Source organism: Drosophila bipectinata, chromosome 3R, assembly GCF_030179905.1.
Source record: "Drosophila bipectinata strain 14024-0381.07 chromosome 3R, DbipHiC1v2, whole genome shotgun sequence".
Classification (NCBI taxonomy): Eukaryota; Metazoa; Arthropoda; class Insecta; order Diptera; family Drosophilidae; genus Drosophila; species Drosophila bipectinata.
In genome coordinates, this window is record NC_091739.1 from 29,157,721 (window position 1) to 29,171,637 (window position 13,917).

Here is a 13,917-nt window from a genome sequence, read left to right on the forward strand (position 1 = left end):
CGTGGAACGCGCTGCGGTTCGGACGTGTTTTTTTCCAGCCCTGCTCCCCTGGCAAACGGAATACTCAGTCAAGGAGCTAAGGATTATTTCGTGTGTGTCCTGTTTAAAGAAAACCAACTTGAAGTTGCAAAGTGAACTGTTAAGCCGAAGAAAAAACCGACTGTTTGGCAGTGGAAGTTAAATTGAATTAAGTGTATTCTAAATGCCAATTATCGCGTCTTTCTAATCCAATTATCAGCAACAAAATGGTGTGTTTTAGCAATTGAATTTGCCTATGTCCTGTGTATAGTCTGTAATTGGGAATAATTAAATATTAAAGGATATTGGATAGGCTAGGCTGTGCGGGAAGCCTTTTAAGTGCGTCTGCGGCTAGGTGAAGCCGTTGGGGAGAAGGCTGATCGCTCCACATCCTGTGAAATGAAATATAACCCTTTGGTCTAGTCACCCCTGAACTAACTTTTCTGAAATTTAAGTTTTTTATCCTTGGAAACTTCTTTTAAGGTTTCTTAAGGATGCGGAAAAACTAGCTACTTTTTTTTTTAAGTTTTTTTCCTATTGCCATTTTTCAACCATCAAAAATCTGTTATCCTTTTCATGTAGGGCCTGGAATTCTTCTTTAAATTTGGCTATGCCTTCTTAACGATAACCCTAATGATTATGATATGGATGTCGCTGGCTCGCGCCTCGATGTTCGCCCGGGAAATGGAGGAGACACACTACCCGCCTTGCACCTACAATGTCATGTGTACCTGCTCCAAATCCTCCACAGATCTGGGGATAGTGCACTGCAAGAACGTTCCCTTTCCAGCACTGCCGCGCATGGTAAACCAATCCAAGGTAAGGGATGAACTAATTTAATCCTTGAATATATATTATATAAAACAAAATTATTATATTTTTTAATTTTAATAAAAATTATCCCAGGTTTTCATGTTGCACATGGAAAACACAGGACTTCGCGAAATAGAGCCATACTTCCTGCAATCGACGGGGATGTACCGCCTCAAGATTTCGGGAAATCATTTAACAGAAATTCCTGACGACGCCTTCACAGGTCTGGAGCGATCGTTGTGGGAGCTAATCCTGCCGCAGAACGACCTTGTGGAAATACCCTCAAAGTCGTTGCGACACTTGCAGAAACTGCGACACCTGGATCTGGGCTACAATCACATAACGCACATTCAACACGACTCGTTCCGCGGACTGGAGGACTCGCTGCAGACGCTGATCCTGCGCGAGAACTGCATCTCGCAGCTGCAGTCGCACAGTTTCTCCGGCCTGCTCATACTGGAAACTCTTGATCTGAGTGGCAATAATCTGTTTGAGATTGACCCCAACGTATTTGTGGACGGTATGCCCAGACTGACCCGCCTCCTCTTGACGGATAACATTCTCTCGGAGATTCCTTACGACGCTTTGGGTCCTTTGAAGAGCCTTCGCACTTTGGATATTTCACACAATGTCATCTGGTCGCTGAGTGGTAACGAGACGTACGACATCAAGGCTAGCACTAAGCTGAATTTGGATAATCTTCACCTGGAGTACAACCACATCGAGGTTCTGCCCCCTAACTCTTTCAAATATTTTGATACTGTTAATCGCACCTTCTTTGATGGAAATCCTATACATACTCTGAAGGTAAGATTATTTATTTTCCTTAAATACTTTAATTATATTATTTTTAAATTATTTTCTATAATACTTTCTTTTATTTTTATTTTACACATTTCCAGGAGGATGCTTTTAAGCCAGCTCGTATTAGGGAAATCTACATGAGGTACTGCGGCCTGACTAACATCTCCCCGGTGGCCTTTGATAGTCTGGTGAACAGCCTGCAGATCCTCGACCTGTCTGGAAACAATCTCACCAAGCTGCATCATAAGCTCTTCAACAATTTCGATGTCTTGAGGTGCGAGAAAATAAAAAAAGATACACCCTTATGTGTGCAGTTACCCCGATTTCTCGTAAACATCGCGCGGGGAGGCCTAATCGGATTGTCAGCAGCCACTAGGGCTTCTTCGGTCCCCCAGTTCATTTATGTGGGCTAAGTGTGTGACCCTATTTGAAAGGGAAAAGCCCCTCAACCAGGCAATCATGCAAAATATAGCCTACACTGGAGGAAAAGAAAAAGATTAGATAATGCTTAATATTTGAAATACTTTTTTTTTGGGGCTGGTCCTATTTTTTTTAGAGCCTGTATTTTTTTGTATTTAAATCAGAAGCCTTTATAATTTTAAATACTTTTTTAGAGTCATCAGCATGCGGGACAACAAGATTAAAATCCAGAAACCGACGGAAACATTCAATGCCGTGCACTACACGCTCCTAAAGTTAGACCTCAGTGGGGATCGCAATGATCCTACCAATCTGCAAACGTTGCGCAAGTAAGTGACCCCAGCACTAAATGAATATCCTGCTCCCCACACACCCTTTACCCCAGAACAACGTTTTGTATTTATTTGCAAAAAGTATGACCAGAATAAGGAACATGCGCTCGCTGTCCATCTCTCGTCTGGGATCATCCTCCGTGGGTCCCGAGGACTTCAAGGACTTTGGTGTGGAGTTGGAGGATCTACAGATTACCCGGGCCAGTCTGTCTGGAATTCAGTCGCACGCCTTTAAGCATGTGAGGGGTCTGAAACGATTGGACTTTAGTGAGAATGGAATATCCAACATTGAGAACGATGCCTTCCATGAGGTAAGGTTTTATAATTAACCTTAGTAATAGTAATAATTTTATTTTGTATTTTTAGATTGGACATTCATTGATATCCTTGAAAATGTCGCATGGATACTCCGGAAGCGCCTTGCCCGCCGAAGCTCTTCGTCACTTGACATCCCTCCAGGAGTTGGATTTTAGCAACAATCACATTAGTAGCATGAGCGACACTAGCTTCCATTTCCTCAAAAACCTGCGACTCCTCGAACTGCATGACAACCGAATTGAACAGGTCTTGAAGGGCACTTTCCAGGGCGACATCCATTCAAAGCTCGAGGAGATCTCACTTCGTTTTAATCATCTGACTTCCGTTTCCCAGCACACGTTCTTCGATCTCGAAGCTCTGCGGAAACTGCAACTGGACGACAACAAAATTGACAAAATCGAGCGAAGGGCCTTCATGAATCTGGATGAGCTGGAGTATCTGAGTTTGAGGGGCAACAAGATTAATAATCTGGCAGAGGAATCCTTCCAGAACTTGCCCAAGTTGGAGATTTTGGATATGGCCTTCAATCAACTTCCCAACTTTAACTTTGATTACTTCGATCAGGTGGGCACATTGTCGAACCTAAATGTTAATGTGAGCCACAATCAGATCAGGCAATTGATGTACAACTCTTCCTGGAGTGGACGAAATGAGCATGGTAAAGATATGTAAATAATTTATAATGAGTGGTATTTTAAAAGATGTTTTTCTTACCTTTCAGGCGGCATGTACCATTCGAACATCAAGATATTGGATTTGTCTCACAACAATATATCCATTATACATCCTGGCTATTTCCGACCAGCTGAGATATCATTGACTCACCTACATCTGGGCTACAATTCGTTAATGGTTGGTATATGAAAACATTTACATTTCTTATAAACTAATTAATATATTTTAATTATTAGAATACCACACGTGATGTTTTTGGAAACATGCCGCATTTGCAATGGCTAGATCTCAGCTATAATTGGATCCATGAGCTTGACTTTGATGCCTTCAAGAACACAAAACAACTGCAATTGGTGTATTTCGGTCATAATTATTTAAGTGATATCCCCCAGGATATATTCAAGCCTGTGCAAGGACTGCGCATTGTAGACTTCTCACACAATCATTTGAGAGGTCTGCCCGATAATCTCTTCTATAATGGAGGCATGGAAAAGTGGGTTTTATTATAGTGATATTGAAGTTCAAAAATTAAAGTGTATTTTTTGCAGGTTGGATGTCTCGCACAATATGCTGTTGAAGATTCCCTCCTCTTCGCTTTCCAGCTTGGCTGCCTTGACTCTCTGTGAACTGCATTTGTCCAATAACTTCATCTCCACCATTCACAGCATGGATCTGTCCAATAAATTCAGGGTAAGTTGCCAGTCTCAATTAAATTTTCTATCTAATAATATTTTATAATTTAATGTTTAGTCTCTCCGCTACTTGGACATCTCCTACAACTATTTGCTGAGGATTGACGATGCCGTTTTCGCCACCATGCCCAAGCTGGCAGTTTTGGATCTTTCACACAATCGAGATCTGAAAGTGATGGACAAGTCGTTCATGGGCCTGGAAAACTCTCTGATTAAACTGGGTTTGGAAAACGTTTCTCTAAGCACTGTGCCCGAGATTCGATTGAAATACCTCCGAGAATTCCGCTTGGGCTACAATGAGTTGCCCTCCATTCCACAAGAGTTGGCCCACAATATGAGCAATCTGAGAATGCTGGATCTTTCCAACAATGACTTGACCAATGTCCCATTGATGACCCAGTCCCTGCCGCATTTAAGGTGGGCTAAACCATGGTTAAAATTTAATGTATTAACTAATTTATATTTTCTTTTAAATTTTCTAGACGTCTAATGCTTTCCGGAAATCCCATCACCTCCCTGAACAATAACAGTTTCGATGGCGTAAATGAGGACCTTGAAATGCTAGATATATCCAACTTCCGACTGCATTATTTCGAATATGGTTGTCTGGACTCGTTGCCGCATCTGCGTTCTCTGAAACTGACGGCTTATTCCCACCTGGAGCACTTTAATATTCCGCACCTGCTGCGTCATCACTATAATATTCGCCAATTGTGGATAGAGGCGCCACAGCCATTCACCCGGATTGTGAAGAAGGGTTCTGGTCCCACCCAGGAGATGCAGACCCTTCAGCTGGGTAATCCCACCGATTTGCAGCGCGAAATGGAAGGTCATCTGCCCTCCAAGCTAACAAACATTACGTTCAGTGGTCCGCAATTCAGTAACCTCAACGAACGCATCCTGCGGGTGGGTGTTGCATCCATGCTTTTGGGACTCTGAATAATGAATTTATTTTATTTTTAGGGAATGCGTTCTCCATACCTTTACATGCAATTGTTCAACACCTCGCTGCAAGCCCTGCCACCAAATTTCTTCAAGTATTTGGGTCGAGTGCGAAACATTTCGTTGGATATTCGCTACAACAACCACAATCTGAAAAAGATTCCGAACCCAAATACGGGTGCAGTGCCTTATCTGCCAAATAGTGTGTTCCTCACCGACCTGAAGATGTCCCACACGGATCTCAACTGCGATTGCGATTTGGGGTATGATATTTAGGAAATTTTCCATAGATTGGTAGTGTTTCTAAGGTAATCACTTTTGTAGTTGGGTGGAGTTCTGGCAGCGCAAGAGACGCCAATACATCTGCTCCTCGCAGACCTGGACCGACACCGTCTTCCGCACGTTCATGAACTCTCCTTGCCAGGTGTATGGAAGACACAATTGCGACGATCATGACGATGATCTAAGGGAGACCCGATGCGAAAACAAGGGTGGTCAACAGCTAATGGAGGTGAGTAAATAATACAGTATATATAAACCATGATGTTATAATATATAATTAAAACATCCTTTTTGTAGGCCCTTAAATTCGATTTGGAATGTGGCTGGGATAACGCCAATTGCCGGGAAGCTGCCTTCGTGGTGGTGATGGTGTGCCTAGCCATGGTCTTCTGGATGTGACTTTTGCACTTTGCATATAAGACGTCCACCGAGTTTTATAGCATTCTAGAGCAAGTCTACGGCAGGCAGGTCATTTGAGTCCTTAAGTCCTGTCGTGAAGAGTTTAAGCGTGATGATGAGACTTTTTTCACTTCTATTCCCGTGTCTGTTGATTTAATTCTCTTCCGTATACCTTCTCTCACCAATCCGCTGTGTAGAGCCCATCTTTAGAGTCCTTGGTAACGCCTTATATGTAGAAGTCCTCACCCTCACCTTCACCCTCCATTTAATCAGTTCACCTGATCTCAACTCGCTATCATCCCATGTATGTATATTTTTTATAGATCTCAGATTAGACCTTATTCTTAATCCAACTAACTGATAACCTCGTCTTAGCCACACTTTATCCACCAATATTTTCTGTACTTCTTTTATAAGTTAGGTCACTTGCGCTGCTTAAACAATTCCAAATGAAAGTCTGTAAAATGTTTCATAAACATATAATAAATATTTACGGTAGGTTTAGTTCGCCCTTTTGTCGTTTTTTACTGCTTCTTTTTTTGTAGGTTGGGGCATTAAGTTCTTTTATGGGTCTGCCAGTAAAAGTCCTGGCTGGCAGCAACAAATTATGTTCACAATTGCCGGACCACCCTGGGCCGGTCAGTAACAAACAATTAAAAACTTTTTGCTTAAAGTTTTCCCCTCAACCGACGTTTTTTCCATTCGATGAATTATTATGTAAAGCGGAGAGCGCTTTCTTCCCTTACTTGTATTTGTATTTACATCTTTTTTTGGGTACTTAAGAATTCAGATCATTTTTGGGACTACAGTATTGGCGAAAAATTTCAATTGAACTTTTAGTTACTTGCTTATTCTTTCAACAAAGCAAAGAAGCCTTAATTCCCCAATAGACCATACCAATTCAACGTACCAACAAGTGTATTCCCAAGTTCGTATCTCTTGGGTCAGTCTTGGTTTTCTGGTTTTTACATATTTTGGCAGTTTTATTGAGCTAAAAGTACTTTGTGATATACGTATATGGACAGGCTGTGGCGGAGGTGGCGCACTAAAGTTCAAATGGGGCTGCAACAATCTCATCAACTTCCCGTTTATGCACTTTTCCGATTCCGGTTGCCGGGGTGGGAGCTTCGCAGCGACCGCAGTAGTGGAGCTGTTGAGAGGAAAAAGCGGAAAAGTGTCGGGTTTTCTTGCTATATACCCAGTGGCTGTGGCAGTGCCTGTGGCTGGCACTGTTTTTACCTGTTGGCCAATTAAATTTTCAAAACGTGGCCGCACAAAAGTCCAGGCTCCCATATTGCGATGCTCTTCCTGGCTCCAAACGAACGCTGCACGGTGAAAAAAATAGAAAATGCATAATGACAAAATTGAATTATTTAAACAGCATATTAGTTTTTAAGTTGGTTAGTTATTCTTATGAATACTTGTTGTAAATAGGTCCATTAATAATTTAAACTTAATTTAAATTTGATTATTTTCCGTGATGGTGAATAAAGTAAGTGGCCAACTTTGTGGAGGGGACTTACATTTTACGTTGCCGTACTGGGCCAACTGAGCCTGCAGCTCCTGGAAGGGGAAGGGGCTGAGGGATTCAAGGCGCACGATGGCCGTGTCATAGGCCTTCCGCTTCTCCCTCTCTTCGGCCAGGATATAGTAGTGCTTTCCGCTGCACAGGATCACCTTTCGCACTTGCTCCGGCTGGACAGTGGTGTCACCTAATGGGAATAAATGGTTTTAATTTAATTAAAAAAGAATGTTTGTTTGGTTATTTTATTAATTATGAAGGAATAACATTAAAAATCCAGCAGCTTACCCAAAACATTGTGGAAAAGCGTTCCCGGCTGGAAGTCCTCATGCGTTGATGTGGCAGCCGGAAGTCGGAGGAGTGTCTTCGGAGCCACGACCACTAGGGGTTTCCGGAAGTTCCTTGCCAGCTGGCGACGCAGGACATGATAGTATTGGGCGGGGGTGGTGGGATTTACGATGTGCACGTTGACGGCATCGCCATCTGGAGCTGTTTCCTTGGAGTCGCTGAGTTGCAGGAAGCGCTCGATGCGACATGAACTATGCTCCGATGCGGCACCATCGTATCCGTGGGGAAGCAGCATAACCAGAGCATTGGACTCCATCCATTTGGCTGCCAAGGATATAAAATTATTTCAATAGTCCTTGAAAAGTAATAATATTACTCACTCTCTCCTGAGACAATAAAGGTGTCGATAATGATTTGAGCTCCATTGGCAAAATCTCCGAATTGCGCCTCCCAGATGATCAGATTATTGGGATTATCGATGGCCATGCCATACTCGAATCCCAGAACTGCTTCCTCCGATAGAATACTGTGGGCCAACTCCAGTTTTCCGCCATTTCCGCCCTCCATGCTGTTCAGGGGTATAAACATCTCATTCGTCTGCTGGTCCACCAACATGGCGTGGCGATGGGAAAAGGTACCCCGACCTACATCCTCACCACTGATCCGAACATTGTGACCCTGGTACATGAGACTACCAATTGCCATAGCCTCCGCTGTGGACCAATCGATTTTGACCCCGTTTTCCAGTTTCTTAAGACGTCCGTTAACATGGGTTTTCAGCAGGTGAGGGTGAATGTTCTATATAGCAAGAGAGAAGGATTATAAGCCAGGATTTGCAATATAATTTTATGAAACCTACAAAGTCTTCGGGAAAAGTCACGCTCTGCTGGCCAATGTAGTGCAAGAGTCCGTAATCCAAGCCGGTATCCCAGTAGGTCAGTTCCTTGGAGGGCGCAAGCTGCAGCTCCTTCCATTGCTTTTCAAAGAAGGATGGCGGTGGCTCGTATGTGGGAGCCAGGGCCAGCTCCTCGCCCAGATACTTTATGTAGTCATCCCGTATCTTCTTGGCCTGAGACTCTGACAGCACTTTCTCGTTGGCCAAATGCTGGGCATACGAGTCCGGCACGGAACCCCGCTGATGGACAATTTTGTACACCAATGGATTCGTAAATGTGGGGTCATCCAGTTCGTTGTGGCCCCAGCGACGGAAGCAATTGAGATCGATAAAGATGTCCTTGCGGAACTCTCGCTGATACCTGAAGGCCAGACTTGTAATCCTGGCCAAGGCCTCGGGATCATCGCCGTTCACGTGGAAGACCGGAGCTTGTATGGATTTGGCCAAATCCGAGGTGTAGGCAGTGGATCGACCACGATCCCCCGGAGTGGTGAAACCCACCTGGTTGTTGACAATCAGGTGCAGACTGCCACCAACTTCGAAGTGCGGCACATACGCCATGTTCAGGCACTCCTGATTAATGCCCTGCCCGGCGAAGGCCGCATCTCCGTGGAGGATTACGTTGAGCACATGTTGGCCAAAGGGCTGACTGTCCGTAATTCCGAAGGCTCCGTCACCCCTCGTCTGCTGCTTGGAACGCGTCTTGCCCATGGCCACGGGATTGGCAGCCTCAAGTGGGCGGTAGGATAGAAGGAAACGGAACAGGACGATAAAATCGGGAATCAAATTTCAAAGTTTGGCATGTGTCGGCTTACCTCCAGATGCGAGGGATTGCGTACCATGCTGAAGTTAAGGCTCTTGCCCAGCACCTGCAGCTGCTCGGAAACATCTGTGTGCGATTCAGTTCAAGTTTGATTAAATTAAGCATACGCCGTGTGTGCTTAGGCAAGCAAAGCTAGGTCCTAAGGCAGAGAGTGTCGACCAGAAGGTACCCACTACCCATTATATAAGAAGCACTTATAGCACAACATAAAATATAATTATATCCCTAGAGTCCCCAGAGGATTCCCCCATATTTTTTTGAATACCCTGTAACCCCAGGCACATCTTCTATAAAAACCTTACGAAAATTGCGGGAAAAGTTAAGTTTCACTTACGGAAATGACTTATGACGTCGGACATGGCCTCGATGTCTTCGGCGAACTCGGATGCGCCGCTGAGTTTGCGGAAAACTTTGGCGGGCCGCATGTTGAACAAGGCGGCCTGCAACGGTGTGCGTCCTCTGTGGGGCATCGCTAGCACCACGTGCTCAATGTTCCCTGCCAATTCCATTGTGCAACATTTTTTTCCCAACATTGTTTTCGTTGTCGTTGTTTCCGTTTAGGTTGTCGCAGTCGTTGTTTTTGGTTGATTTTTTGGCCGGGTCGGTTGCATGCGAAAGAGAAAAGTTTTGGGGGCAAAGCAGATTAGGGTTAAGTAAGCGTGCCGTGATATGTGAGCTCCTGACGAGGGAGGCCATAATTCTGGTTAGGGAGAAGGCGTGATACGGTTTACGATAAGATGGGGATATCGTTTTGGGCACCAGAATCCTTGCACCGGGCGACAAACTTTTGGCGGGCTGAAAAGGGTCCGCGATTTTGTGCCGCGGTAATCGTGTTTGAGAAGTTCCCCAACACGCACGGATTCGGATGAATGATGTTAAGTTTAGAGACTGAGAGAAATTGAAGATAAAACTAAGGCTTAAAGCCAGTCTTGTTGAGATTAAAAAATAAGATTAAGTTAACAGAATTCGCGATAAAATGGTAAGCTCTCCGATCTACGAGTTTTTAAGGGCATTCTTTTATTTAGTCTAAAATCTAGCATTAATGAGAATGCTTAAATTTTAAATGTTTATTTTTGAGTGCTCACCTTGGACGCTGTCTCGTAGCAGCTGCCAGAAGAAGGCTAGCATGGATTCGGCGCCCTCGCCTCCGTACCGCTTCACGGTGGGAAACTTGAGTGCCATGAAATTGTCCCAGGCCTGCGACTTAATTAACAGCTCGGCGATTTCGCAACGCTCGCTATTTTCCAGCTGATGCTGGTCCAGGGTCTCAAAGTTTTTGGCCAGCCACTCCCGCTCCTCGATGTCCTGTATACAAAAAAGGGTATCAGTACATGAATTTTAACTCAAAAAAGACAATAACTAGGTTGAAACATTCAGAAGACCAACACATAATTGGGTTAATTTAAAAATGCCAGCATTTTTCTGCAAAATGCTCCCCACTTACCTCCACATAAGAAAACTCAGCACTAACTGAACGGCCACAGTAAATGTCCTTGAGCAGCTGCTCCAGCTGGGCGACGTTCTGGGCCACCTGCGGACCACTTAAGAGGCCAGCGGTGCGCACCGTCTCCTGTGTCTGCAGTCCATAAAATGCGGGACTTAATTCCTGCAACTCCTGCTGGCTGCTCCGCCCCGTTCCAACGAAAAGGCACAAGACAAATATACAGGACACAGGACATTAAAAAGAAAGCAAATGGCCGGCAGAAGAAGGGAAAATAAAATATGACATTTGCCGGTATGATTTTTAGGTTTAGGGATGGGCAAAGGGATTGGGTGTTTATGTCCTACCTTGGCCTGATGCTGATAGGATTTACGGTTGCCAATTTGTGTCCGTGCTGGCGGAAGGCCTCCACCCATCGATAGACATTGCCCTGCGAATTCCTCGAAGCCCGCACATCCTCGGCCACTGGAATGGAACACATGCGTAAACAATATAAATTTCGACTCACGTTATAAATTATTTAAAAAAGGATTCACGTGCAACTCCCATTCCCATTGCCATTGCCACATTGTGCGGCATTTTGAATTTATTGGCCTTTTACTTTTATGATATTTATTCTTTGCTTTTTACGCTCCGCTACATTTTGATGAACTAGCTGCGAGGTATATGAATTTTTTAATAATATTTGGCACTCAGTAGTTTGGCATTTAGTAGTTGGAAACATTTTCTTTCAAAATTTATGCAATTCCTGGACAATATTTCGGTGATAAATCAATTTAATGTTAAAGAGTAGGAGCACCCAAAGCCAGACAGATATTGCGAATGATGAATTGTATTTGCGGTGACAACATTTCAACTCGAGAGTGTAAATATTATTGGAGCTCAGCGGCGTGTCCTTTGCCAAAGGATAAAGGCTGCCTTGACAGGGTTACAGCCAAAGGACGACTGGCAAACAAGGCTCAGGTGGTGGAAATAAACCAACTTTCATTACTTGGCATGGCCAGGATATAACTGGGAATAATTGATGGCATTATTATGATATGAATAATGATATATCTAAGATTTAGTTTTAAAGTTTAAATTTAATGTTTATTATTTATAACATTTAGTCACTTTAGAAAAACCTAAAGGACCTTATTATTTTTTCATGTGTACAGAGGCCTCCTGTGTTGATGTCACAACCTGACGCTATGATCCAGCAGCAAAAACTCTTCTCTGGTGACCAGTCACAGGCTCCCGAATGGCCACTGAATCCGGACAACTGAATCCGGAGTCCGGTCTGCTGGCCACGGGTGTCGATAAGCCCTCAACTGTGCTCACGACGGATGCTGGACGAGCACAAAAGAGTTTCAATTTTTCGGCCCTTTTGTTTGCCGGACTTTGATATTTTGCCAGGCTCTAGGGGACAGAGGCCGGCATCCTGTCGTGATACTTTGGGTTCTCCATGTACAGGAAATCTTATCTCTTCGGCTCTTGTTTCGCTTAATTAGTGAAGTTTCCTATAGAGGCCTTGGGGGGTCGCCCAGCAGGCCGTCGGTTCTAAATATAAAAACTCTGCCATATATTAGTTTAACTTTATCAGATTTCAGAGTGAAAACAAGTGATAAGCTAAAAGCCAAAAGATTACCAGTACCCAGTAACTCAACAGGAAGGAGGCAACATTAAACCCATAAAAAATATTCCATTACCTAGGAGTAGGAGATTTTTTTACAGAAACGAATATGGGTATAAACAATGAGATTATTTAAGTTACTTGATGTTACTGGTTACTTATAGTAAGAAATGGTCATTAACTTATTTCATCTTTTTTACATTTTAATATTTAAGTTTAAAAACTAAAATTCTTTAAAGCTGGGTCCCAACTAGTTGCATCAAACATGTTCGAAGCGCACCGTGAGCTCGTTTATTTTAGTTTGATTTTCGATTCTGGTTTCAGAGCTTACCCACAACAATTTGCTTTTGATCTTTTGTTCTATTTGTACTTGGCTCCCTGTAGCTGTTGTGGTTTTTGTTATTGGTCAGCTGCTCGGGTCACACTGCCCATTGATAAATTGCCGGCTTGAAACACATTAAACACGCCCACCCAGTCACAAACACAAAAACCCACAATAATGTCACTGGAATGAAAACTCCTGTGGTTTTCTTTTTGTTTTGGGTACATTTCCACTGCTCATTTCTGATCTCGGTGGCAACTAACCGAATGTTCTTATCGATGCGATTACTATCTCGACGGATGAAGCTTTTATTATTGAAGTCTTGGCAACACTTTACCTTGGTAATCCCGCCGTGCTATGGGCTTATAGCCCCATACTCCCTTCTCGCTGTGATAGTATCGTGTCAGGGGGCGTGGCACTTTTCCAAGCCTGGCTTCCGAATGCGCAAAGTAACGCAGCATGCTGATGGATTCAAAATAGGCGTATCTGCCGGATCACCTGATAAACACTAACGCGGGATACGCGGTCGCTTGCCTCTTGCCGAAAGAGAGTTCCAAGTAGAACTAAACTGAATATTATTTTGTTTGGAGTCCCGGACCCCCAAGTATTCCGCATGCTGATAAGCTGCCCAAAGAGAGAGTGGAAAATAGTGTACATACATGGTACATAATAGGGTGTATCGATTTGAAGAGATCATGTCAATTTTGTGTAGCATACTTTTTAAGGGATCATGGAGTGTGCAATGTTATTTAACAGTCAGCCATTAAAACTCTGTTAACGATTAAAAAAAATCTACCAGCACTAAAATCATACAGCACTACTATGATAATGGCTCCAAAACATGGTCTTAAAATGTTGGAAATTTCGAAAAAACTTCTTATCTAAGCACTAAGGCTGATAAGCAGCAGGTCTACTAATTAATTGATGGTTATTTTAAGTGATAAACAATCGAGGTGGATTTAAGACCAAACATGTGGTAACTTTTAGAAAAGTTTTCAGTTTTATGGTTTCGGAGTCGTCTTTCCAACACAAACTCAATACAAACTCAATAGTTATTGACATGGAAACTTTTAAAATGAGTTAAAAACATCATAAATATCATTGATCTACAGCACAATGCATGTATATAGGATATCTTAGCAAACCAATAAATCTATTCATTTTTATAAGCTACCACACCCTTAAGGATTTTGCTATTTATCATTTGTTATCATTTGGTATCAGGTTCAAACAATCGTTTCTTTTTTATTTCTTCATTAGAAGAGACCTTAAACTTTCATGGCCTAATGAAATCAATCCGTAGGCCTTTTCTACGTCGA

At 43.1% G+C, this 13,917-nt stretch overlaps 2 protein-coding genes across 2 annotated transcripts; one reads left to right on the forward strand and one right to left on the reverse strand.

Moving 5' to 3' along the window:
* The first annotated feature begins 8 nt into the window (after positions 1-8).
* chp (leucine rich repeat containing G protein-coupled receptor chaoptin) lies at positions 9-6,197 on the forward strand. Its single transcript, XM_017233221.3, has 15 exons — positions 9-248; positions 601-837; positions 925-1,638; positions 1,734-1,909; positions 2,250-2,384; positions 2,470-2,698; positions 2,754-3,363; positions 3,427-3,557; positions 3,617-3,873; positions 3,929-4,070; positions 4,131-4,489; positions 4,555-4,978; positions 5,036-5,277; positions 5,339-5,525; positions 5,594-6,197. The coding sequence occupies exons 1-15, from the start codon at positions 246-248 to the stop codon at positions 5,693-5,695; spliced, it is 3,948 nt and encodes a 1,315-aa protein (XP_017088710.2). The 5' UTR covers positions 9-245; the 3' UTR covers positions 5,696-6,197.
* Positions 6,198-6,643: 446 nt separating this feature from the next.
* On the reverse strand, positions 6,644-13,170 carry LOC108119829 (probable 2-oxoadipate dehydrogenase complex component E1 homolog). Its single transcript, XM_070281654.1, has 12 exons — positions 12,936-13,170; positions 11,012-11,129; positions 10,668-10,845; positions 10,309-10,528; positions 9,558-9,719; positions 9,216-9,289; positions 8,365-9,129; positions 7,886-8,303; positions 7,506-7,829; positions 7,219-7,407; positions 6,935-7,020; positions 6,644-6,845 (listed from the first exon to the last, which is right to left on the reverse strand). Exons 1-12 carry the CDS (start codon positions 13,057-13,059, stop codon positions 6,741-6,743), a joined length of 2,763 nt encoding a protein of 920 aa, XP_070137755.1. The 5' UTR covers positions 13,060-13,170; the 3' UTR covers positions 6,644-6,740.
* Between the last annotated feature and the right edge of the window lie 747 nt (positions 13,171-13,917).